General features: G+C 42.5%; 1 protein-coding gene and 1 long non-coding RNA gene across 2 annotated transcripts; one reads left to right on the top strand and one right to left on the bottom strand.

The window, feature by feature from the left end:
- Positions 1–4914: 4914 nt before the first annotated feature.
- LOC307074649 (uncharacterized protein) lies at positions 4915–15661 on the bottom strand. The gene is made up of 8 exons (XM_079734899.1): positions 15473–15661; positions 14454–14738; positions 13727–13993; positions 10248–10334; positions 9889–9948; positions 9499–9558; positions 8572–8712; positions 4915–6071 (listed from the first exon to the last, which is right to left on the bottom strand). The coding sequence occupies exons 1-8, from the start codon at positions 15528–15530 to the stop codon at positions 6028–6030; spliced, it is 1002 nt and encodes a 333-aa protein (XP_079591025.1). The 5' UTR covers positions 15531–15661; the 3' UTR covers positions 4915–6027.
- Positions 15662–16683: 1022 nt separating this feature from the next.
- Positions 16684–22297, top strand: LOC307074890. The gene is made up of 3 exons (XR_013811820.1): positions 16684–16831; positions 17617–17805; positions 17894–22297. It is a non-coding gene; the product is annotated as an uncharacterized lncRNA (long non-coding RNA).
- Positions 22298–27132: the final 4835 nt, after the last annotated feature.

Below are 27132 nucleotides of genomic sequence, written 5' to 3'. Positions count from 1 at the left end.
CCGGTGGAGGGGGGAGGAAGGGTGAATCAGATGAAAAGACTTGGGTGTGTCTCATGATGTCGTTTCACCGGGGAGCCACTCCCCTTTATGGCGTACCACGTTGTGTGTGTGTGTGTGTGGGGAGGGGGGGGGGTTGGCCCACGATGGACCCGATGGGTGTGGGAGGGACTCCCCCCTCCCCCACCCCCCACCCTCCTAAGGGGGTTCTCCCCCCCCAAAGGGCACCCAGGAGTATCCGCCCCCGGTAAAAGAAACTCTGGCCCTTGCTACTTTGGGGAGGGAGAAACAAAAAAACAAACAAACCTGCTCATAGTTTCTATTCTGCCTGAACGTTTTTTCTATCACATGTTGTTACTCATTCCCCACCTCCTCCTCCTCCCTCCTCCTCCTCCTCCTCCCTGAGTATCCTCCCTCTCCTCCCTCCATTGTTGTGTTGTTTAGTAATGTTCCTTAGGGGTGCGTATGGAAAAAGGAGTCGGAAACTTCAGCAAGTGAGGTCTTCTTCTCACACAAAGCGAAGACAGCGGCGAAGCCCACACTCAACTCAATACTCATGGACTGTTGGATGCCATTTTGGTTCTTATTCTCACTCTTATGATTTGATGATTGTCAAGGTGCCAGAACAGGTTGATGTGAGGTGGTGTGCTCCTGCTTCCTCGTCCACCGCGCCACGTGTGAGTCCTTTGCCGTGTCGTTTATTCCTTGAGGGCCGAGCCACAAATGACCCATGACCCCCACAAGGTCCGATGTCCCGCCCCACAGAGAAAACAAAAGAGTATTTGATTCTTCTCCAACTTAATCTCGAGCTTGTGGTTTTTTTCTGTCAACATCCAGAACCCCACCCCGCCCTGATTTCAGCCCCCCCAAAAAACACATTCCAAGTGCTCAGAAACGAGTGAGTCTTGTAGGTGGGAAGAATGAAAAGTCGGGAGTAGGAACTTCTGGAAGGACAAGTGTAGTCAGAACAGCCAGACAACCTCTCTCTCTCTGAGAAAGGTCAAAGGTTGGACCCGACTAGAAATGGCCTTCAATAGAACAGCGCAAAAAAATGGGTTTAGCCTATATGTGTGTGTGTTTTGTTTTGGGTTTTGCCTGTGTGTGGATTGGGCCCCGACCCAGTACCAGAATAAGGGGTTAGTTACCACCAACCCCCCAACTTCACCGCCTCCTTCATGTCACGTCCAGGAGCTGAGACGGCCAGCGTTGCCCAGGGTTACACCAATGGTAGGGTTACACCTGTCGGAGTAGTCCCAACAGTCGCCATGACACCTGGAGGCGTAAGGTCTTCAAGTGCCTCTGCGCTGGTGAAAGCCAGTGAGACGAACACATCGATACATACACACACAAACACAATGGCTCTTGCTGTGCTATGCTGTCACTAATTTCGGCCGATTTTTACAGCCGACCGCAAAGCATCACAAGAAAACGATACTGCAGCCTTGGCCCACATGACCCGTGACACGTTTTGTTACCCTTGGTTACGTTCTAAACACATTCCTGTTGTACGGAAGGTACTCGCCAGAGTTTTAGCTCGATGCGTCCCAGAATAGGAAAAAGGGCTGTGTCAGCATTCACTCATCAGTTAGTTAGCTATTTTGTTAGTTAGTCGGTTAGCTTATTGGTTAGCCATAGTTAGTAAGATATAGTTAGATAGGTAGGTAGGTAGGTAGGTAGGTAGGGAGTTAGTCAGTTAGGTAGTGATAAAAATACGTTTTCAAGGGCTGATCCATCCATCTTTGATTACCGTTCTGCATGACTTGCTGCTGATATTGCACAGTGAAGTGCGCATGGGTCACGCGGTGAAATCATAAAAAAAAAACACAAATGCCCCCCGATACCTCGGCTCACACCTAGGACCAGACGCAGACACTGGGTTCAAAGTCGGCTTCCGATCGGTCAGCTCAAACTGAAATCTGAAATTGGGACAAATGTTAAACAAAATAAACCAAACTGTCATAATCTCCAGACTGAATGCACATGGAATGTACCAAGACTAATGTAACAGATTATCCATCAACTCATGTTTGTTTTGGCTTCTGCCCCTGAAGTGTGGGCACATCGGCATGTGCTAACCCTTTGAACCTTAGCCCATGGGAAAGCTAAAACACTTACAGCAAAACGCTTGATCTAGAATACCATCTCACAAATGTTCCTTAAACACAAAATACAACTGGACTTCAAGGTTTTGTTCTTAATGTCCACAATGTTTTTCATTTCTTTTACTTACTTTACTAAACAACCCCCCCCCCCACGTGGAGTGTTGTCTCTTGTTTTATAATTGTTTTAAGTTTTCGTCGTCTTCTTTTATTCCGTAGCATTGGCTCACCCCGATCATTGATTGACCCCCCCTCTCCCAACCCCATTAACCCCATCACCCCCCACCCCACCCCACCTGACCCCCGAAGACAGCAGTGGATGTATGTAGCCACCACCCAAAGGAGTGCTCTAAAAAAAGTAAACCATACAAACCCCACTCCAAAAAATGTATTCAACCAACACACACACACACACAGGTAAATTTGCATGTGAACCTGCGTATCGCGTATGTTTGCAATCGAAGCCCCTCAGATCTATGCAGATGACCCCCCCCCCCCCCCGCCAACAACAACATACCACCTATCCCCACTCCAATAACGGCAGAACTGCACTCATCTGTTGTAAATATGTCCGGCACAAATTCGTGGCTTTCTTTCTTAAAACACCCCCTAACTTCCCGCCCAAACGACACTCAGAATTCACGTGGGAAACCTGTGATGTCTGTTGTTTACCACCACTAACATATGGTTACTTTGATCGATTATTTATTTGATACTTTTTATTGTCATTTTCCCTTTTCTTTTGTCATTTAATTTTTTTCTTTCTGGGGGAAACTTGTTTTGCTGCATTTTTGGTTGTGTCTAAAGCCGTGGTGTGAGTTGATGAGTAGGGTTCAGTTGGATGTTAAACGACGAGAAGAACACGTCTTAAAAAATATATATATATATTAAAAAACAAAGCTTGAAATGAGAAAAGGGTTCAAACATAGAGAAAAAATATATATGATAAAGTTGTCATTTTGTCATAATAGAGATGCTTTAGTTTGCTATTTTTTTTTCTTTTTTTATACAAAAAGACTTGGATGAAGTTATTTATAAAAATGCGTCCCACAACCCATGATCCTTTTTGGACGTAAAACAAATACACATTTATTAACATTTTGTTCAAAAGAAAATAAATATAAATTATGTTAAACATGATTTGTGTTCTTTTTTTCTGTGTCAGTCACATGATTTGATCACGGGTTAAAGTATGTATTTTGTATCGACAGCTAGGAATACTATATCGATGTACATAAAGTTTATGTCATGTGTTTAAAGTACAGCGGTAGCAACCTTTTCGTTAGATGGCCGCTAGAGGGAGGTGTAGCACCATAATAAAATATCCCAATAAGGAAAAACCGCTTTATCGTTAAAGTAACTCCCTCCCTCCCCGGGTTTCTCCGCTGAAGTGGTGCGTTGATTGACAGGAAACATGGATTCCCCGAACCAACCAGGGCTACGCTGATCGTGTATAGCAAGTACGGTAGACACTTAGTTACACAGGAGGTGGCCGTACAGAGAATTCTCCCTGGTTTGTGGTCTGGATGGGATGTGTAAACCTATCCTTGCTTGAAGATACTCTTCCTCTGTGGAATAATGATACCATTTGTGTTGTCTGTTGAACCCTTTCACAACAGTGTCTCCTCACCAAAGTAATGGCTGTACCAAACTAGCATTGCAGGAGCATTCACCTGCATGTTTTGTGTAACACGTTTCTTCTCTCTGACTGCAGGTGAGCTACTGCAGCTGTCAAGCCAAGGACCTGGGAGTTAGGTGGGCAGTGTACAAGAAAACATTCCTATTAACACAGCTGATCCTAACATATCTCTTAACACATCTAATAATAATAATAATGGATCAGTTTTTTATAGTGCTTTTCAAAGTACTCAGACGCTTTACAAATAAGAAAGGAATACATACACAGTACAGACAATCAAACAAAAGGACTCTTCTGACCCTAACATCACAGCTGACCTTAACATTCCTCTTTACACAGCTGACACTAACATGTCTATTAACACAGCTGACACTAACATGTCTATTAACACAGCTGACACTAATATGTCTATTATCACAGCTGACCCTAACATGTCTCTTAACCCAGCTGACCCAACATGTCTTATCACAGCTGACCCTACAATGTCCATTATCACAGCTGACCCTTACATGCCCACTATCACAGCAGACCATAACATGTCTATTATCCCAGCTGACCCTAATATATCTCTTAACCCAGCTGACCCTAACATGTCTATTATCACAGCTGACCCTAACATGTCTATTAACCCAGCTGACCCTAACATGTCTATTATCACAGCTGACCCTAACATGTCTCTTAACCCAGCTGGCCTTAACATGTCTATTAACACAGCTGACCCTAACATGTCCATTATCACAGCTGACTATAACATGTCCATTATCACAGCCGACCATAACATGTCCATTATCACAGCTGACCCTAACATGTCTCTTAACCCAGCTGACTCTAACATGTCCATTATCACAGCTGACCCTAACATGCCTATTATCACAGCTGACCCTAACACAAGAAGGCAAGCCTTGGCCTACACCCAGCTTCCTCAAAATGAAAAAAAGGTTGTCATTAACTTCATCGTTATAGAGCTCAACAGAAATCACTGTCTTTTCGGGCAGCTCAGGTTCCAGAAGTGAATCTCTCATTCATCTCATCCATTCAGTCCATTTCTGAATGCAACGTCATAAACCTGCATGTAATTTGCACGTGGTTTCCTTGTTATTATTGTAAATAGGCATGCCTTACGGAGTACTAAATATGGGCGCAGGAAACAATAACAAACAGACCATATCAACCAAAAGGTACAGAAACAAGTTTTATATATCGTCTCATAGCTAATAAAGCACAGTGAAACAGCAGCATTTGGGGAGTAGAGTTAAGTTAGATATCCCATTTTGGCCAAATTATGATTTAGGCAACTATGCTATGAGGCTTACAGTTATGGATTATTCTTTCCATAATGATATACCATAATCTGAGGACGTACATTTTATTTGAAGGCGCATTTCTCTGCACTCAAGGACACGTACAAAGGTACAAAAAGTCATATGAAAGATAAGAAAGAGAAAAGGCACAGCTGAGTGCTCTGTGCCCCATGGTGGTGAGATGGTCAGAGTGGACAGACAGATGTTTGGAGGAAGAGGATCTGAGGGAGCGGGATGGAAGTGTTTAAAGGGAAGGACGAGGTCGGACAGATTGGGGGGGCGAGGTTGTGGATGGCCTTGAGTGTTAACCGGACTTTGAATTGGATACGGAACTGAACCGGGAGCTGTTGGAGGACAGGGCTGACGTGGTGGATGGAGGGGGTTCGTGTTATGATGCGGGCAGCTGAAATGGGGTATGTCCCATCTTCTCTGCAATTTGGTCCTTCATTTGTCTGTCACTGTGACCTGTCCTTCACAACTGCATGGTAATTTAAGTAACACAAACTTCCTACAGCAGTGGGGCACTTTTCATTGATTGTTGGCATGAGCTGGTGAATAGCAAAGGCTGCGTCAATGGCGTTAGCCCAACAGAAGAGTGAGAAGGCTAGCTAGCTCCACTCGATTCAGTTGGGTCCATGACAACCAAACAATATAAAAACAGCAAGCTATATAAATACACTAAAAAAAAATCACAAACATCCCAAAATACTTAACAACAACAACAACATAACAAATGCCAATTCCCTCAAACTGTGTGGCAAACAGGAAATGATAGTCCACTTTCAGCGTCGACCGTGTGTCGCAGCATACAGCCATGTGTCTGATCTTGGTTGGAAAATTGACAGATGATCCGGTGAGTGCTTGTTGAGAGCAACATGGAGTGGTCTGCAGTCCCATCAACGTGTTCCAGGTGTTGGACATTCAGAGGCGGCCTAGTAGATGCGTAGACGGCAACAATGTAGAAGCCACTTTGGGTGACTACTTATATTTTTTAATTTGAATTATTCAATGTTTTCATCTCCAAATCCTCAGCAACTGTGAAAGAAACAAAAACGCATGCAATTAACACTCAAAGCCATAGTACTTTTTAAAGTTGTTAGTTTATTTCCAAATTTGGATCTTTTTCTAGTTTGTTTCAGCTCGCCGTTGTAGTAGACGTGTTTTTCAGTTACGGTACGACCCGGGAGGATGAATGAGGTATGATAGTAAAACTATTTATTAAAGAAGGCAATCGAGTCTTGCGATAAAAAATACGCAATCCAGGGTGGTCTCAAGAAACCTCGAGATAAAGGAAATTCTATAGAATTGATGTATTGGTGGCCTGGGAAAGAAGTCACGTTTTATCTCACAGTTTAACGTCATGGTGTTGTTTTGATTACTCTGTATGAGCAAAAACTAGTCAGAATAGTCGCTAATACTGTGTCAGGTGCAATGAGGTTATAATGTGAGCTTTAACATGGACTAATTAGTTAATAGATTAATTGACATCAATGTGTAAGTTGATTGTTCTTAATATTACGGAGGGGCTTTCTCGTGATTCTCAGTTGAGTTTAGACAGCTATTTGGAACATATATATATATATATATATATATATATATACAGTGGGGCAAAAAAGTATTTAGTCAGCCACCAATTGTGCAAGTTCTCCCACTTAAAAAGACGAGAGAGGCCTGTAATTTTCATCATAGGTAAACCTCAGCTATGAGAGACAAAATGAAAAAAAAAAAATCCAGAAAATCACATTGTCTGATTTTTTAAGAATTTATTTGCAAATTATGGTGGAAAATAAGTATTTGGTCACCTACAAACCAGCAAGATTTCTGGCTGTCACAGACCTGTAACTTCTTCTTTAAGAGGCTCCTCTGTCCTCCACTCGTTACCTGTATTAATGGCACCTGTTTGAACTCCTTATCAGTATAAAAGACACCTGTCCACAACCTCAAACAGTCACACTCCAAACTCCAATATGGCCAAGACCAAAGAGCTGTCAAAGGACACCAGAAACAAAATTGTAGACCTGCACCACGCTGGGAAGTCTGAATCTGCGATAGGTAAGCAGCTTGGTGTGAAGAAATCAACTGTGGGAGCAATTATTAGGAAATGGAATACATACAAGACCACTGATAATCTCCCTCGATCTGGGGCTCCACGCAAGATCTCACCCTGTGGGGTCAAAATGATCACAAGAACGGTGAACAAAAATCCCAGAACCACACGGGGGGACCTAGTGAATGACCTCCAGAGAGCTGGGACCAAAGTAACAAAGGCTACCATCACTAACACACTACGCCGCCAGGGACTCAAATCCTGCAGTGCCAGACGTGTCCCCCTGCTAAAGCCAGTGCATGTCCGGGCCCGTTTGGAGTTTGCTAGAGAGCATTTGGATGATCCAGAACAGGATTGGGAGAATGTCATATGGTAAGATGAAACCAAAATAGAACTTTTTGGTAAAAACTCAACTCGTCGTGTTTGGAGGAGAAAGAATGCTGAGTTGCATCATGGACCAGGACGTCTGATCCGTGTGACCGAAAGAATGAATGGGGCCATGTATCGTGAGATTTTGAGTGAAAACCTCCTTCCATCAGCAAGGGCACTGAAGATGAAACGTGGCTGGGTCTTTCAGCATGACAATAACCCCAAACACACCGCCCGGGCAACGAAGGAGTGGCTTCGTAAGAAGCATTTCAAGGTCCTGGAGTGGCCTAGCCAGTCTCCAGATCTCAACCCCATAGAAAATCTTTGGAGGGAGTTGAAAGTCTGTGTTGCCCAGCGAAGGCCCAAAAAAATCACTGCTCTAGAGGAGATCTGCATGGAGGAATGGGCCAGCAGCAGTGTGTGAAAACCTTACAGAAAACGTTTGACCTCTGTCATTGCCAACAAAGGGCATGTAACAAAGTATTGAGATGACCTTTTGTTATTGACCAAATACTTATTTTCCACCATAATTTGCAAATAAATTCTTTAAAAATCAGACAATGTGATTTTCTAGATTTTTTTTAATTCATTTTGTCTCATAGCTGAGGTATTCCTATGATGAAAATTACAGGCCTCATCTTTTTAAGTGGGAGAACTTGCATAATTGGTGGCTGACTAAATACTTTTTTGCCCCACTGTATGTATATGTATATATATATATATATATATATATATATCTCATCTTTAGTGGATTATTGATGATATGGCAAAGGCATGGGTATGCATAGAAAATATATATATTTTAAAATAAATGAAGTACACCGAAAGCTACACTTTCCTGAGTGGGCTAGAGAAGCTGGTTTCGTATTGGTAATACAGATCACACGATTTCCGTTATTCGCTATGATATCGTTAATTGAATGTTGACTATTAAACTAACTTTGGCCTGGTCACCTCCGCTATGCTATACGCTATGCAATGAAAGTACACATTTTAAGTGAAAATATTACATTTTGGCAACAGTAAAATAATAATATAACAATATGTCGATTTTGTCTACAGTTTACAATCCTCTTTCAAGCATTTCGTTTTTTTTTCTTGGTAACTATGGTGACTGACCTGGGACTCCATTGGCTGGTTGGCCTTGATCAGCTGGTTGGCCTGGCTCAGCTGGTTGGCCTTGATCAGCTGGTTGGCCTGGATCAGCTGGTTGGCCTGGATCGGCTGGTTGGCCTGGATCGGCTGGTTGGCCTTGAACAGCTGGTTGGACAAGATCGGCTGATTAGTATTACTTGTTGAATTTGTTTAATGACCTTATTTATGTATGGACGGCCCATTTGGGTCGTGGGTGGCTTCTGTGCCAGCTACCAATAGGTCCACTCAGCCCTCGGCCTGGGTTGAGTGGCTAGAGTTTAATTGTGCCCCTTGCCATGGTAACAATTGTTTTTGGCCCGCCTCAGTATGCAAGCTAGCGCTACATGGTTTGTCATGGGCTTTTTTCAATACTATAGCAAGATGGATAGCAAGATACATGCTCTATTACGTAGAGAAAAATAATTTAAACAGTAGTTTAGTTGTTCTTGATTGTTTCTAATGACATGAGGCAGGAAACTCTTGCGTTCTGGAAACAAACATGGAAGAGCAAGAATAAGTTAATAAAATCTTTAGTGGATTACAGTTGCGATGGCAAAGGCTAAGGCACGCATAGCAAAATATATATATTTTTAATTAAATTAACTTAGGCACTTTTTCCCTCATTGAAATTCCTGAGCGGGCTAGTAAATCTGGTTTCGTATTGGGAATACGCATCACACGATTTCATTATTCTCTATCATATCGTCAATTGAATGTAGAATATTAAACTAATTTTAGCCTGGTCACCTCCGCTATGCCCTCTTTAATGAAAGAATACATTCAAATTGAAAAGTATTACACAGTAGAATGATATTTCAACAATATGTACCTTTTGTCTACAGCTTAAAATCAGTCATCTTTCAAGCATTTCACTTAATCATTGGTGTATAAATATTAACTATTGTGACTGACCTGCGTCTTCTTCGGCTGGATTTTCTGGATCATCTGGTGGGACTGGTTGACGGTTACCATCTGAGGAGAAACAACGGAACAAGAAGTCTTTATTTTACCCTGAAAGGGAAAAGAATGTACACCCTCACCGATATCTGACACATACAGCTGTCATAGAATGCCCCGTGTGGATGTTGAAAACCTCCACTTAAAAGGGATAATCTGACCTAGAACCAAAGGGTTAAACAGAGGCCCTTGGATGAACTGTATATCGCCAATGGGCGACTTTTTTTAACTAAAGGGATTCAGCCAGCATGTGTAGTTTAACATCAGTCTGATGCTGTACAGTTGGGGGTGCTCTATATCATATACATATTCTAAAGATATATATTTGGCCAAAAGAATACTCACGTATGCATTTCTTAGGACATTCGTACTGGAGGATTAACATAGAAAGTCGATTGCTCGGACCTGGATCAGGAATAAAGGCTAGGTCAACATTGGGGACACTAGGATTCCAGTTTGTGAAACCTGTCGTGTTCAAATATTCTAAGCCTATCCATTGAACAGCCATGCCGTCCCTCCATGTAGTTATTCTATTTTTGCTTTGTTTTCACCATATGTGTGTGTATATATATATATATATATATATATATATATATATATATATATATATATATATATATATATATATATATATATATATATTGAGACCTAGAGCTAGAGAGTGAGAGTAAAACGAGCAAAAAGGTGACTGAATGGATACTTACGGAACTTCACCAGAGCAATGACAGCAATTACAGCACCAATCAATAATATGAAAATACATGTTCCAAAAATAGCCCCACCAGTTAAACCTGCAAAGATAGAAAATGAAAATACACATAAAAGGTACCACCATGGCATCAACATGCTAACACACACAATGCTAATAATTTGTCTCAACCTGAGTGGTTTGGAACAACACACACATGGATAATTTCACTTGTTCCAGCCAACTGTCACAACTGACCGACCCAACCGGCAAACGAAAACGGATAATTAAAATCAAGACGAGGTTGGCGTTCATAATAGGGATGGGCAACGATAGTCGAATAGTCGAATAGTCAGAGTCACGTAGAATATCGAATAATGAATGTGACTATCGTTATTTATTACACGGCTCTTCTCAATGCTGTTGAACGCTCCGTTCACTTGCATGGGCCTTCACAACTTCCGGTGGTGAATAACCTTTTGATAATTCACCTTTGCTAAGCATATAATCAGTCCCTCCAGGATTTCGCGGGCCTTTTTTGAGATTGTTGCGGCCTAAAATGCCTGATGTTGCGTGAGCTTTTCCAAAAAGTTGCGATGAAGTTGGGGTGTTTTTTAGGTTTTGTTATTACTTACATACTGAAAAAAAGTTATTACTGAAAAAAAACAATCAAAGGGGACATATCATACCACCAGGTGTGAGTGTGATTAGCCATTACGAGCAGGTTTGAAAATGTGCAGCATTGTGACATCACAGGTGGGCATGTCCATCTAGATGTGTGCTGGATAGATAAGTCTACCAGCCTACCCAGTAGACTAGCAAACACTGCTCATCTATCCGTCACACATCTAGGTGGACACGCCCACCTGTGATGTCACAATGCTGCACATTTTGAAAACGGCTTGTAATGGCTAATCACACTCACACCTGGTGGTATGATATGTCCCCTTTAATTAAAAGAACAAAAACACTGAGAAATGGTCCTATGAATAATTGATTCTTGATTCTTTCCGCGCTGGCAATTGACTTGGATACAACAGCCTGTGTCATAGTGATCTGCCTCGTCGTCTGACGTCCTGCCCGCAGTTCTGCAGTTCTGTAGTTATGTTTCGCGGTGGCAAAATGCTTATCAATGGAAGATTTATGCTTATGTTACACCACAATGTTGCATGCAGTGCAAAATAATTTTCCCCCGCTTTCATGTAGAATACCAAGATACTGCTTTTCGCGATCTTTCGCAGTTATTTTGGTCGGCAAGTGGGAAACGTTGGACGCGCACATGCTGCATGAATAGAGGTGGTTCGGTCGCGAACTGATTCGTTCGAACGAACGAATCGTTAGAACGAACGATCCGAACTGGTTCTTCTCTCTCGTTCGCGTCGTTCGCGTCGGTCGTCTCGTTCGCGTCGGTCGTCTCGTTCGCGTCGTTCGTGACTCAGAATTGACTCCTCCCAGACCCACGACTCGCAGACAGTTCGTTCAGGAAGACGAGGGACCTAGGCGACTCACAGCACACACTGTTGCTTGCACTGCACCAGGAGCAGGTTATAGTTATAACTAGGCTTTACTTAGTTAGCTTCAACGATACATGAAGTAAACATACTTGGAACGTCCATGTAGGCCTACGCAGCAGCACTATGCGCAGGTGATGCCGCATGATATGCCGCAAGGCATATCATTATTAACTAACGCATTATCTCTGAGGTGAAGTAAAGCCTCAGGTGGTCCGTTACATTTTCTTGTCAAGTAGCCTGGTGTTTACATTTTAGGGTTAGGGTTTCACATTGTTCCTTTATCTCGGGTATTTTTTTAATATATAAAATTAACGATATTGACTCAACTTTCAGGATAAAGTGATTCGATTCGCCATTCGATTCACCGGAAACTCGACTGAACCAGTTCAGTCGAGTTTCCGGTAGCACTGAGTCTGACTGACTCAGCTGAGAACCATGCAATGGGTGCATTGCATGATGCGATTCACCGCTACCGGAAACGGAAACTGGACTGAACCGGAAACTGGGCTGAACGAACGAACGAACGATTCGCGAACGACTCATCTTGGCGAACTGACTGACGCGAACTGGTTCACGTAAACGAATCATTGAATCCACCTCTATGCATGAATGCTTGAATCGCTTGAACGTAGTAAACACGGAAGTAAGGCGGAAGGTAGTTTGTCGACGTCAGTTCAAGACGACGCCACTGATTGGTCAAATTTGCGGGAAAGTTGCAGTGGTTGGTTAAAATTGCGACACCGCCCTGAATTCGCGGCGATTGGTTGATGTTCCGTTGGAGTTGCAAATCGCAACATCGCGAAATCCTGGAGGGTCTGTATAATGACCGCTGTCATGGAAAGTGGATTATTTCTTTCCTATCGTATCACTCCGCAAGTAGTCGGGTAACTTATCAACCCCAGCGTCCTCGGTTGCTAAGCGACGTCAACGTCTTTGGCAGACTATTTCTCTGCTGATCAACACTACGAATGCTGGTAACAAATAAATTGTAAAAAGACACCGTGAAGTTATTTTTTTGTTTTGGCAAGTAGCCGTGTAATAAGCGGGATAATGTATAGAACGTTGCGATCTGTTTTCGGCGCATGTAGGCCTATCTGCCTAAGCCCACGTTGAAATTATTTTGATGTTGAATGTTGATAGCGCAGTTGTTGAAATAAACAGATTGATTTCAGATAAATCATAAAAGCCTCTCCCTGTGTCATTGTGTGTGCGTGTATCCGAAGTGCGTGTGTGCGTGCATGCGTGTGTGCGTGCATGCGTGTGTGCGTGCGTGGGGGGTTCTTGATTGACCCTGGGGTCGGCATGATGCTGGGCTCTCTGGTGACAGCGGCAGAAAGGAAAACATCCAACAAACTGCTGGCTATTCAGGATAATGTCCGCCATCCTCTGCACAATGTCATCAGCACCCAGAGGAGCTCGTTAAGCGACAGGATGCTCCTCCTCAAATGCAACACCAACAGACTGAAAGACTCCTTTGTCCCCCGAGAAATTAAACTGTACAACACCTCACTGGGAGGTCGGGGGAAGAGAACCAGGCCTGACCAACCACCCACTACATATCACAAACAACTCGGCTGTTTGATACACTGTTCTTGCACTGTTTAAGCACTCCCGCATGTGAATATTGGCTTGTATACTAATCTTCTTGTAAATTATTTCCCTGCGTATATATTTTTTATATTTTTAGCATTTTGTACTTTTGCACATTTATACTTGTTGTTTTTTACCCTTATTCTATTTGTAGATACTGTTTGCTGCTGCTGGGAGTGCTATCTATCAATCAATCTATTTATCTTATTTGTTGCAAAAGTCAAGTTGTGCATATTCCACACTTTGACACGTGTCTGTGTGGATTTATTTTGCAATTCTACGTTTCAAAATACAAATTGAGAGTAAACTTTCAACTTCCCAAATCCTATTCTATAAGTTAAAGCCTTTTGCAACCCAATTAGCTTAATATGACCCTTCAGTGTTGACATACCTGTTGGTACTGGTTTATATAATGGATTGTCCATGGGGATGCTGTCTTCGCCGGTCCTCACACGGGTCTTCAGCCTGCAGAAGAACTTCTCAGGGGTGTCAGAACTGCTGATATTCTTCAGCTCGTCACCCTCGGTCCACTCTCCTTCGCCTTTCTTCCATTCGTAGGACACCGGTCCCAGATCCTGGGTGTCCGCGGTACACTTCAGAGAACAATTAAACTCACACACCAGCGGCTGGGTCTTTATACTGGGTGTCGGAGGGGGCCCTGGTCAGGTGAAAAGAACACAAGATGAGGTTTTCCCTTTGCTGTGTATCTACAGACCCCCCCCCCGCCCCCTTTTTTTCCGCCAGTGCAGAAATCTGTCTTTCTGTCTGCAGTCTAGACCCCTGTCACTTTTAATATATTTGCCTATGCGTAAATGCAAACCGATGGTAAAGGTTTGGTTACATTTCATCCAAATATCCCAGCAATGCCATGCAATCCAGTCGTAAGATATGGGCCCATTTGTTTTATTGTCCTAGTGCCCCAGGCCATTCGTTTAGCCAATTTCTTTAGGCTTTTACATTTTTTATCTTGACCATTTTTGATCTCTCAGGGGTGAGGACACTAGAGTTGACCATTTACCAATGAGTTTGTGGTATTTGCTCATTCAAATTAGATTATTTGGGCTCAGGTCAATATATGGACCACACACACACACACACACACACACACACACACTTACTGATGACTTTAACCTCATAAGTGTCGACTGGTCCAGCATTCGTCTCCGCGGAGAACTGTCCACCATCATTTAAGGTCAAACTATTGATGTCCAACTGCAGGGTTTTTGGATTCAACGTTGTGCGTTTTTTGAATGTCCCATAGTATTCCAGAATGTCGGAAACCCAATCCACCACCAAGTCGGAGCCGTGTTTCCACCTGATGCTTTCGATTAGTTTTGGAACAGTGGAAACGTTTGGCTTCAAGGTGATCGTTGTACCCAATTCAAAATATTTAGTTGCTGCTCCTTGGGGTAAAAAGAAAAAAGATTGAACTGTTATGCAATTTGCCATTAAAGTCTCTTTCTCTTTCATAGCTTTTAATTTTTCAAAGTGTTTCTGATGAGATTAAACGCTTCAAAGACTTCTTGACAGAATCTCAGACTTTTGTGAAACCATCCAGATACAAAGATGGGCCGAGCTGTCTGCAGAGGGGTCACATTGGTGAGTTAGCCACCATTTATTTCAAGCAGATAAGACTTATATTTTCATGAAAGGAGTGGAGTGAAGTACAAGGTTGCCGTTATGCGAATATCCTCCTGGTTGCTTCTTTTTTAACAGTAAGTAAGTAAATGTCCCATCCATTTTGATTAGGAGCAAACATTGATTAGGAGCAAAAAAGGCGAAGGTACAAGACTGTACAATATTTGTGCGATGAAACACCGTTTCACAATGGTATCGGGGTAAGTATACATTGGATGGTTCCGACATTATGGATAATCAATGCAGAATACGAACGGGATTTTCAGTTCCTGACTGTACAGTGTCGTAAGCAGGCTATAACAACGGTGCTTTACAGCGCCAGTCATTATACTCAACTCTCTCTATATCGTAACATTAACACTTAAACCTCGAACAATCTATACGATCACAGCCATACCGACATTAGATGGTGGCGTACATGTTTGAGTATGAAATCATAATCAGACGACGTGTGTGCGGAGAAAGGCGCGGTTCAGTGTGACATAAAACTACAACTTACCAGACAGGACTCTCAGGACGGCCGACAGCCAGAAGAACAGGGTACTGGAGAACCTCATGTTAACCAGGAGCAACACATTAAACACTTGAATAATACTAAACCATTATCAAGGTCAACCGATAGCATAAAGTTACCCCCGACTTTTTTGTCTTGTCATTTCCTTGATAAGCGAGAAGGCATCAGGTTGCAGTGTTGCCAACTCTCGCGAGACAAATAAGCAACTCTCACATTAAAAAAAAAGCCCAAAAGAAGCCCAATGCCTAAAAAGGCGCCCAAAGCCGCTGTAACCTGTCACAGTCTTAACAGCATAGCCTATTTGTATAATGAGTGAAATAATTACTTTTCCAAAGCCAAAACTTACTTTATTTTTCAAGTTTTACAAAAGAGAAATCTAAACATCATTGTACAAGACACACATTTGTGTGTGGAGAGAGAGAGATCCTCCTGTACTACTCAGAATCCAATATCCGTTAATCTTGATGAGAATGGTTTAGCATTCCTTCTATGCTTTTCTGTGCTAGCATGCTGCTTAAGGTCTGCATGGTGTGCTCGAATTTCTGCCTTACAGAACCTGCAAAGAGCCTTACTGTTATCCCCTGTAACGGGACGAATCCAATCCTTGAGCTCTCTCTCCCTCTCCCAGTCAGGATTGTATTTTTTTCCATACTTCGACCACTTTGTGGGCATTACGCCAATTCTCACTATGAACCACTATCGCTAAAACAAACTCCGTAACTTGCATGCAATGCCAGCCAGCTTGACTTTGTTTGTTGAGATTTACCCGCGTCACGTTAGGTATCATGCACGAGCGAGTTTGCGTGCGCAGTAACGCGCGAATGAGAACTGAATAGATGGATGGATGGATGGATAGATAGATAGATAGATAGATAGATACTTTATTGATCCCCAAGGGATTCAATCCTAATCTAATAAATATGCCTACTGTTCACCAGCCTACAAAAATGTGAAGCACCGAGTCGCGTATTATTTTTGGCTTTAAGCAACCAAGTTTCTAAAAATAAGCCCAAAATACCGCAACCCGCGACTCCACATTTTTCCAAGCGGCTTCTTGTAAATACAAGCCCAAAGTCGCGTATTATTAGCGGACTTGGCAACTATGTCAGGTTGATAGGCACGGAAGTAATAGGCTTCTTGCACAAGCACTTCCTGGTTCGTCGTAATACAGCTTCACAACTTCCGGTTCCAAGACGGCGACGTTCTGCACCCGGAGTTTACAAGAGCTGCCGACAATAAACATCCCTGATCTACATCGATTATGTAGGGAAACGAAAACTCTGACCAGCAAATTGGAGAAGGGGTTTAGGCTGTATGCTGCGACCTATGTTCACAGCTACGAAGGTAAGAAAACTACTTCCAACAGACGCTAGCTACTGTCAAAGGCTGGTCTGTCAGTTAACTGTCTTTCTAACGTGTATTACGATGCAGAAACAGCAAATTCTCACAAGATTTCTTAACCAGTGTTTTATATCAGCCTTGATGTTTTTGCCTTGTGTGTTGAGTAATATAAGTTTAATTTATAGCCACGGTTTTGCGTACATAAAAGTAAACTGTAGTAACATGTTATATATGTGATGATGCGAGTCACCCAGTACAATTGAAGCTTAATGTTTGTATGTGTTATTTCATTCGGTGTCCAATAAAGACAAGCTGACAGGGCAGGTCAGCGTGAGAGCCTTGTGCTACAGGTCGATGAGGAAGAGCGAGGCACCACACAGTTTGAGTGTAGGCAGGAAGCTATGTTCATCCCTGTTCAGTGGTGTTTGTTCGGTTAAGCAGCAGCTAAGTGTAGCCCTCAAGGGCCACCAACTTGAATGTTTTTCATGTCTCCCTTTTTTTCCCCAAACACAATTTAATTTAGTCAAGGTAATGAGTACAAGACTACAAGTTTTCAATATTCAAGATATTTATTGTCGTTTGCAAGGCAGAAGTACAGGTACATTAAAATAATTGTGTGATTCTTGGAGTCCGCTTTAAAAAACCCCACATATAACAGTAAGCATTCAGGATGGTAGGCTTTTTCTAGCACAGTTCAAGTACTTACCTTCATAAGAACCAAGTTGTTTTTTACCCCCATGATGCTGAGGTTATATTTCTAATGATTTACCTTTTTCTCTTACATCAAGCTTTGTGATTCATCCCCAGTGATGCTAAGTCACCACCGCTGCTCCTGTGTGGCTGGCACTGTTCTGTGCAACAATTTAGTAGCATTATTGTTTCAGACAGCACACTATTTGTCATTGAAGCTTCCTGTCGTGCCCCCTGTGCATAGCTGTACGGAGTCAGAGCAGCAATGGCACAAGCCGCGAACAATGGTAAGTTAAACTAAAGTTTAATTACATTTTTTTAATAGTCTCTTTTGATTTAAAGTGGCCCCTCCATTGAACATTTATTTTCTCTTAGGGAGTAAAGCCTGGACCAGTAAATACCGTGGTATTTACCAAACCTGTCCCAAATCGGATGGTCCAGACTGGAGTTAGGGGCATGGTTGGACCATTGCCAGATCCCTGCCTACTTCGCGTGTTTCTACAATGAACATGGGACCTGGCAAGCCCATGGTAGAAACAGCCTTTGGGTTAGTGCAGAAGGGTAGCCTGTTGTCATATCAGCAGCCTCCTGTTAAATCCCGCTTTATCACACCCCACCACAATACACCACCAACACCCCGTCTGCCTCTGGAAGGTTATGACATCTTACCATCCCAATGTCCATTTGTGTGCTCAGAAGAAGAGCTGCTAAACCTGCAAAGTCTGTCTGTCACCATGGCAATTGCCCACAAAATTGAGGAGGCTACACGTGAGCAAAGCTCCTGCTCTGAGTGGCACCTGCTCCGCCGACCCAGAGTGACCACCTCTAGGTTTCGTGAGGTGTGCCACGTCAGAGGCCAGCGCTCTGCAGAGGCATTAGCAGAGCGTATAATTAAGGGAACACGGCAGACAGCAGACATGAGGAGAGGTGCTGAGATGGAGCCTGCAGTAGCAGCTGAGTACAGTAAGCTGATGAACGTCAACTACTCACCCTGCGGTCTTTCCATTCACCCGTCTACCCCCTGGCTTGCTTCCTCCCTGGATGGAATTGTTTTTGACCCCAACGAATACCCCCAATTTGGCCTTGTTGAATTTAAATGCCCCAATGTCAACTACTTTGTGGACTGCAAATATTTGAAAATGGATGGTGGTTCGCCACAACTTAAGAAGAGCCACTCTTATTATTGGCAAGTCCAAGGCCAGCTGCTCATAACTGGTATGCAGTGGTGCGACTTTGTTGTGGAACACATTAGGAACGTTGGAGAACACATGCACGAACGCGCTGATGATTTATGATATAAGATATAGTTCATAAGCTGTTTGACCAAGTTCATAAATACTACCGTTCTTTGATTTTAGCCAACCCCAATATGGCTCCTCCAACCTCTATCTATATTCAGATAAATTCAAATAGCTTTATTGGCAAGGCCAAAAGCTAGCTCCAAACTGGACATTACTGATCTACTTTAGTTAAATCTACCGATCTTAGTTAGACTGCGCCAAAACTGGGATGTACGTTTGGAAGAGAGCAACAAAAATCATCCATTGACTGCAAATTGATAAACAGAATAGGCTACAGACAGGCTTTAGTGTATGTGTGTGTATGTGTGTGTGTGTGTGTGTGTGTGTGTGTGTGTGTGTATGTATATGAGACACTGGAGCTGAGAATCATGGCTTGAATGCCACATGTAGACTCAAAATGGCTACTTCCTGTTTTATAGAAGGCTGCTTCCTGTTTGAAAGCATGCTGCACTTCCATCACCACTAGGGGCCTTAACAAATATAAACCACACGGGGTCCAGAACACTCCCCGCCTGAGGTCAAGACTCCTGATCACTCCTACTAATCTAAAGAGTCATCCGGATCTGGTGCTGGCCTCCGTAGCCTGGAGCCGGAGCGTGCTGCTGGCCTCCGTAGCCTGGAGCCGGAGCGTGCTGCTGGCCTCCGTAGCCTGGAGCCGGAGCGTGCTGCTGGCCTCCGTAGCCCGGTGCTTGGGGGGGGCACCTGGTAGCAAGTCTGCTGCTGCTGCGGGTGGGTAGTCTGTAACTTGTAGACAGTCCCTAAAACAGATGGCAGCCGCAATGTAGATTAAAGAGATGTTCTTGCACAGATATCGATAGATATTTTTGCCTAAACTGGCCTCAACATACTACAGCTGTAATGTTGTGCAATTGTGTCGATGAATCCGATTTCAGGGTAAATTGAAACCAAATATCCGGCGAATATCAAACCTGCCGCGGCAATTTTGTCCCGCCCACGGACGCTCTGCGTCTACAGATACAAATCACTTTTGCTACACTTGTACCACCTAGACGTGGTGCAAAAGTATCTGCTAGAAAAACAACAGCTGAGACTCGTAGCAGCAGATTCAAGCAGTTGTATCGATGGACTTGTGCTCACCCATTAAAATGCTCAATGAACGGTCTATATAATTGTATTTGTGAGGAGGATTTCACAGATGTGCAACTTCTGATGCATTAGTTCACATTTGGGTTTACAAATGCACAAATTTTGTGCATGTTCTCCGATTATGAAACACGGGTGTGCGAATGTGTTTTGCACAAACTGTGCTGCAAAGATTGTAGCAAAAGTGTCAAGTGCATGACTCGTTGAAGTTCTGATGCCAAGGATAGGATTTGTGCACCTGTAACCAAGGATTGGTCAACTCGTAGCCCCTATTTTGTGTTTTGTATTGGTAGAAAAAATAATTAAGACTTCAAATTTACTGTTACACATTTGTGACGTTTGTGTACGCATGCAAAATGTGCTAAAGACCTTTGCTACAATAATACCTTCATAAACATCTGATTTAAATCAATACGACAAGGATGCATGCATGGATCGAAAGAGCTTGTTTTAGTCCATCTTCGGAAAATTGTAGTTTCACGCTAGAGACGTTAGAGGTCAGCAATAATCGCCGTCAAGCAATGACATAGTTTAGGAAAAGTGGAGTCTAATTCATTTTAAGGCACGTTCATGGTCCTGGTGATAACGGGACGGCTCGCCAGTGATAAGGCTCAAGCTTACGCGTGTTCCCGACAGCGACTGTTCATGTGCACTGCGTTGGGAAACTAAAAGTTCTTCACAGCAGGTCAAGAACTGTCTCCCGCCTGAGTCCCGCTGCCGGGCACCGGCGCCAGAGAACCACCACCGCCACGGGGCACCACCGCCACGGGGTTCCACCGCCATCGCCTGGCAGAGGGGCTCAGGCGGGAGACAATCCCGGGCAACAATCCCTTTCTCCTCCATGTCGTGGTTCAATCTGGACTTCAGGGAGTCAAAGCCAAAGTTCCTTTCCCCCAATTCCTAATCAACCATGGCCGAGATAACCCCCACTACGAGTCTGGTTGTCTCAGAGGTGAGGCTAAAAGCAAATGTCAGGCCAAGTCTCGACAATAAAATCCTATTCTACTCCATTCTAATGACTTTGTTGTTATGCCTGTCCTTCATATGAAACATTATTGGATAATTGTTATAATTGGCATTTCTCTGGGCCAATCGGAATCTCAGCACTTGCTTCAGAACCTTCAAGCACACAGCGCCAACTGAGCTCGCCTTTGGATGAGACGCCTGGCTACCGCGCGAGTCTGATGGAAACTCTTAACGTCAATTTGAAGTAGGGGCGTAGGCCTACAGTGTAAACGGTATAGAAAGTACACCAGTGTGAATTTGCGCTACGGTATGGATTTGGATGTTACCGTGTGACCGGTAGACAGTGTTGTGTGTAACGCGTAACAAATTAAGTAACCGATAATACAGTAACCTTACTCCTTTTTCATGTAAAAAGTAAAGTTACGCGCAACTACTGAAAATATGGTAACGAAACAAAGTTCCTTTTTCAATTCGGCACCACATTACTTTTCCCAGGGACAGATTTGACAGTGATACTGCCTTCTAAGGCAGTATGCTATTGCGCAAGCAGGCAGGCGCGCAGCAAGCGCTCCTGTGTGGTTGCGTAATAGTCTCATTCCACGCCGTACGAAACAGACGCTGGTAGCGTGAAACTGTCTCTGCAATCAGACATTGCTTCCGCAGGCATTTTGAAAGCCAGTCCTTATGACAAAATGCCAGCAGTGGCACTAGATGACAAACGCCGTCACTGTATACCTGTGTAAGGACATGGTTCCCTTTCAAAATGTCGATAGAAAGGGCTTTAAAGAGATGGTCAATACACTCGATCCCAGGTACTCGTTACCTGCCCGCACACACTTCAGCCAAATTGAGAGGCCAAAACTATACGGCAAGGTCCGCAAGCAAGTGGAGAAACAAATCCATACTATTAAACATTAGTGTTTTTCAGAGATGGAAGTAACTAACTTTTTTATGCAGTTTTGCTGCCATACCAGTATTTTACCCCTTCAGAGGCATTTATATCGAAATTAGAAGATAAAATTAACATACTGTGATATAATAACGCTACCGTCTATGCCTCAAATCATACCGTGATATACATTTTAGTCCATACCGTAGAGCCCTAATTTGAAGGAACTATCTTGTGTTAAATTCGAGGAAAGTCAAGCTTTTTGGAGCAAAAACAACAGCTATTTGTTTGCTTGATTCAACTAACGTTAGCTACCGTTTTTTCGATGTGATATAATTTACAATAATATTGTATTTTTAAGACCGAGTCAACGCTGAGTACTGCACGAACGTAGACGTTGCATAAAGTTAGTAAATTCTAACAGCATAGGGCTATTTAGATAAATAATCTGGTAAGGGTGTTGTCCTAGGCTAATACACCAACAGCAAATTTCTGTATAATAAAGGGCTACATTTTGCATCCAAGTCTGTCATTTGAAATCTTTCCATTGTATTGTGTGCTACAACCCCCCCCCCCCCCGACACTGTCACCTTTTTTACTCTGAGGAGTTTGCAGGTCTGCAAACGATTGATATCCAACCGCAGGGTTTGTGGGTCCAACGCTGTGCGTCTTCTGAATGACCCATAGTATACCAGGCCCTTGACGTCCGTGCCCCAATCCAGCACCAAGTTCTTGCCATGTTTCAACTTGATGCTGCAGACTGGTTGTTGAACAGTGGAAACGTCTGGCTCCAAGGTAAGTGTTGTACCCACATCAAAATATTGTGTAGTTTCCTCTTGAGCCACAAAAAAAAGAAGATTGAAATGTTATGCAATTTTCCATTACAGTCTCTTTCACAGCTTTCCCTTTTTGTGTGTTTCTGATGAGATTAAAAGCTTCAAAGACTTCTTGACAGAACTCAGACTTTTGTGAAACCATCCAGATCAATGACGGATTACCGCATGGGCAAAGTGGGCACATGTCCAGGGCCCTGGCCAATGGGGGGGGGGGGGGGGGGGGGGGCTTGATATATATATATATTTATTTATTTGTTTTTGTTTTTTATTAAAAAAAATTCAAATGGCCAAGACTTTGGTCATAAAAGGATTTGAATGTTTTTGATTTGCAAAATAAATACATCACATTTTTAAAAAAAAAAATATGTGACGTCAATGTCATAGTGATTGGTCAACGGTCAATTTCAAAGTGAAAATGGATAAACGTGTGCTAAGAGGGTCGGCAAAGCTAAACAAAATAAAGAAAAAGACACTAAGATACTGCCCTGGTAGGCCTACAACAAATACCGTCCATCTCAACATTTTTTAACAAAAAACAAGAACAAGGTGACATGCGGAATTCTTGATATTTTAAACTAACGAAATTCATTAAAGGAAGTCATTAGGTGCTTTTAAAGTCATGATATTAACCTGACAGATTCTATGTTCTGCCGTTAAGACGAGCGGCTGGCACTATGCACGCCCGCAGGCGCGGGGTAAGATAATCTCTCTCTCTCTCTCTCTCTCTCTGTTCATCTTAGTCTCTCTCTCTCTCACATGGGTGCTAATTTTCAGTTTAAAAAAACGCTGGCATTATTTTATCAGCTGAGGGCGTTTTCATTGCCATAACAACGTGAGCTAATCAACAAGTAGGCCTACAACATGTTCTAGACTAATACTATGAGACTCGCCCTGAAAACGCCCTCAGATAAAATAATGCCAGCGTTTTTTTTAAACTGAAAATTAGCACCCTTGTCAACTTTTTCTGCTCCTTGTGCTTTATCATGCCACGCAGCATTAGTCTAGTACAGGGGTCGGCAACCCACCTAAAAATTGTACCGGATCTGTCAGGTTTCCAATATGTGTCCCCCCCAATGTTAAACTCATTCCTACGCCCCTTATCATTACTACCGATTTTTTTTGCACTTTATTCTGTTTGGGGCATTTCCTCCCAGTGCAAATATGTTTAAATTAGTTACAGAAAGCAGTGTTCTGAAATTGGATCAATTAATAGTTTTTATGTTGTGAGTAATAGAGAAGAAATTATTTAAAATATTGTTGCAAGTGGCCTGTATGCATCGCCTTCACATGGTTTTGCAAAGCTGTACATGTCGTAAAGATATTGATGTGGATGGTTCCAACATTCTCATATTTTCTTGTTTTTTACATTTCTCACAGTGCAAATATGTTTTTGAATGAGTTTCTGAAAATGGTGTTTTAAGATGGGACAGATGTAATTATAATTTGTAAGCCCATGTTGCAAATATAACAACCAAAAAAACCTTTAAAATGTTGATGCATGATTCTGGACTATATGGAAATAATACAATTCCAGGTCTTCTGGAAATGTTTTTGGTCGCTGTGTCATAATTTAGCTTAATTTTGATTATATTGTTGCTTAAGGCACACTCATTAACAAGAAAATGTCAAACTGGCACAGCATGTTGAAAAGGTTGCTGACCCCTGGTCTAGTACATGCTGTACTTGTTGATTTTTTTGCATCACACGTTCTATAACAATGTATGGGTCCCTGAAAGTGAGGCGACGCTGTTTAGTGCTCCCAAAATAGTGGTTTGTTTCTCATAGAATTAGGCTAGTAAGCCCACATGTTGTACTTGTGGACTTTTTTGCATCACAAGTTTTATAAAAAATGTATGGGTCCCTGAAAGTGAGGCGACATAGTTTAGTGCTCCCGAAATAGTGGTCTGTTTCTCATAGTATTAATCTAGTACATGTTGTACTTGTTGATTTTCTTGCATCACAAGTCTTATAAAAATGTATGTTGATACAATATTCTGATATCAATGGAACGATATTTGTTTTGAAGTTCGCATTTTACTTTGTCTTCACAATTTTAGTATCCATTTTCCATATTTATCATGTATAGCGATTTAGTTTTTACCATAACACATGCCCCCATCGTTACAAGTTGATAGCGTTTTGGTAGAATCGGCTAAAAACAGCCAACTTAATAATACGTCTATACAAGCTTTTTTCCCAAACGAACATTCCAACTTAACCTTATACCGTCGAGCCACTGATATTCCTGAACTGCATGAAGCCTCATTCACACGGTGAAAATGTCTATTGATATGCAAACAACATCAAGAAAACTCCAAGCACACATTTCACAAGAGAATTAAGGGCTTTCTTAAAAGAGTACAGATCTGAACATTTTCACTGTTAATGGTATCCACCTAATGATAGTCGTGGTAGTTATGCAATAACAAAATGGTCATATAGGAAAAATGGGCTGACACTGTGGACTTTTGGCTTTTCTATGAAATTGTGCAAAAGTAAACATTTTAGAGCAGAAGACCAAGGTGAAAAAGATGCATCTGATTTAAGAGATTAATATGATGAAGATTTTTGAGTCCACGTCAATCTGGTAAGGAGAAATAAGGCTAGTTCATATTTTTTTTAAATAGCGCCACCTTTGGGTGCAGTACCACAATTTGTGTTTATGGGTAGTGGGGGGTATTGGTATCGACCTAATGATAGTCGTATGTTTTTTAATACAATAACAAAATGATCAGATAAGAAAAATGAGCTAACTGCTCCAAATTTATTGGCCAATATTTCTCAAATGCAACCAAATAAAAATAATTATATTTGATTTTTGTGAGGCTTTGTCTAAAGATTTTATGTGGCGACTTTGGTGAATTTTAGATAATTTTTGTAGCCTGTGAATCTTTTTATCATGTTTGGCTTTTCTATGAAATTGTGGGAAAACATTTTTAGGGCATATGGCCAGAAACATTTCGATGCATCTGATTCTAGAGCTTAATATGAAAGAATTTTGAGTCCAGGTCAATCTTGTCTGGAGAAATTCAAGATTTATTCATGATTTTTTTACAGTAGCACCACCTTTGGGTGCAGTACCACACATTTGGGTTTGTGGGTAGTGGGGGTTATTGGTAACCATACCTGAAGAGGAGGTTTTGGGAATGTCTAGTGCTGGCTTGAGACCAATAGGGGTGTCGTGAGAACACAGGGTTGTCCAGTCAGAATACCAAGTTTATAGGCTTTATTGTCCAAAGGTGGGAGCAGGGCTGTATGTGTGTCGGTATGTGTAGGTAAGATGATAATGTGTAGCTAGGTGTGTGGTTAAGGTAGGATGTGCGTGTGGCTAAGGTATGTGTGTGTGGCTAAGGTAGGATATGTGTGGTTTCTGGGAAGCAAACAAAATGTGCAACAATCAGCTCCACAATGCATTGCCACAAGTTCAGTTAAATATATCTTGCAAGCCTTATAAGGTTACATAACAAAATTCATTGACCACAAAACATACATTCTTAGTATACGCACACAAGGAGTTCAAGGTACAGCTCTCAAGGTGTTCAGTGTCTCTGAACAAAGGAAAAGGATGTGATCATAGGTGAGGCTTAAATAGTGTGTGGCAGGACAGGGAGTAATTAACTGATTGATATGGGCTAATTGGGAAAATGAAGGGGAAAATAAAGGGGCGTAGCTCTGGGTCTGTGAGGTGAGGAGGGAAGCAGAAAACTTCCAAACAATACCTGAAAATTTAGACTTACGGTATAGGCTTCAGTTAGCCTGGCTCCGCCCGCCTAAGTACTTCCGCTCAATTTGAATTTCCCTTCAGTACTAGGTCTGGGTCTGCGGTATGTTAGTGGGTTTTCTCTGTCTAAATTTTCTGCGTCCAATCAGCGAACAGAGGGAGTGGCTTAGAACAATGACGTTAAAGTCAGCTCTCGTTGACGGACATCTTCACGCACGGTGTTTGGTTTGTTTACAGCCTGCGCGAAACGTGAGTCCCAGCCAAACGTTAGCGATTGGTTATGGCAGATCCAGAGTGGCACTGGGCAGATCCAATAGTTTCAAACGACACCTGCCTTCAAGTTAGTTAACGTTTGTCAATTGAGTAGGTCCAGACTCTGTACAAATTAAATGAAGTACGAGAGTGGTAGGACCAGGCTAGGCTGCAGTATGACTTTTACAGAATTTTGGGGAAAAAATGAACGATACAAAAAACAATACGGGGCCAAGCAGATTCGCAGCTCGGACCCCTAATGACAGACATTTTTTTAAATATTAAGATTCTATGGCTCTCTATAAACTGTTTTAGCAGTCACTGGTAGGCCTAAAGGCTGCATGCATTTTAAAATCAACCTGTTGGTGGTGTTACAACTAGGAGTCTCTTTCAGCTGGAGGGAGGGAGGCAACTCTTGGTACAAAATTATTGTCTGGACTTTAAGTTGTCATGACTGACAAATTAAAAATTCGGTCCCGTCTTCTCTGCAATTGCATCCTTGATTTGTCGCCGTGTCCCAACTGCCCCTCACAACTGCGTGGTAA

This window comes from Pollachius pollachius, assembly GCF_949987615.1.
Source record: "Pollachius pollachius genome assembly, chromosome: 4".
Taxonomy (NCBI): Eukaryota; Metazoa; Chordata; class Actinopteri; order Gadiformes; family Gadidae; genus Pollachius; species Pollachius pollachius.
The sequence above is the reverse complement of the archived record's forward strand: the minus strand, read 5'-3'. Positions and strand labels throughout refer to the sequence as shown.

Excerpts from the sequence above, each read along its gene's own strand:
- LOC307074649 (XM_079734899.1), bottom strand. The coding sequence starts at position 15,530 with ATGAGGTTCTCCAGTACCCTGTTCTTCTGGCTGTCGGCCGTCCTGAGA. Across the intron at positions 10,335-13,726 it reads ATATAAACCAGTACCAACAG|GTTTAACTGGTGGGGCTATT; the intron begins GTATGTCAACAC and ends CTATCTTTGCAG. Across the intron at positions 6,072-8,571 it reads ACCAGCCAATGGAGTCCCAG|TTGCTGAGGATTTGGAGATG; the intron begins GTCAGTCACCAT and ends TTTCTTTCACAG.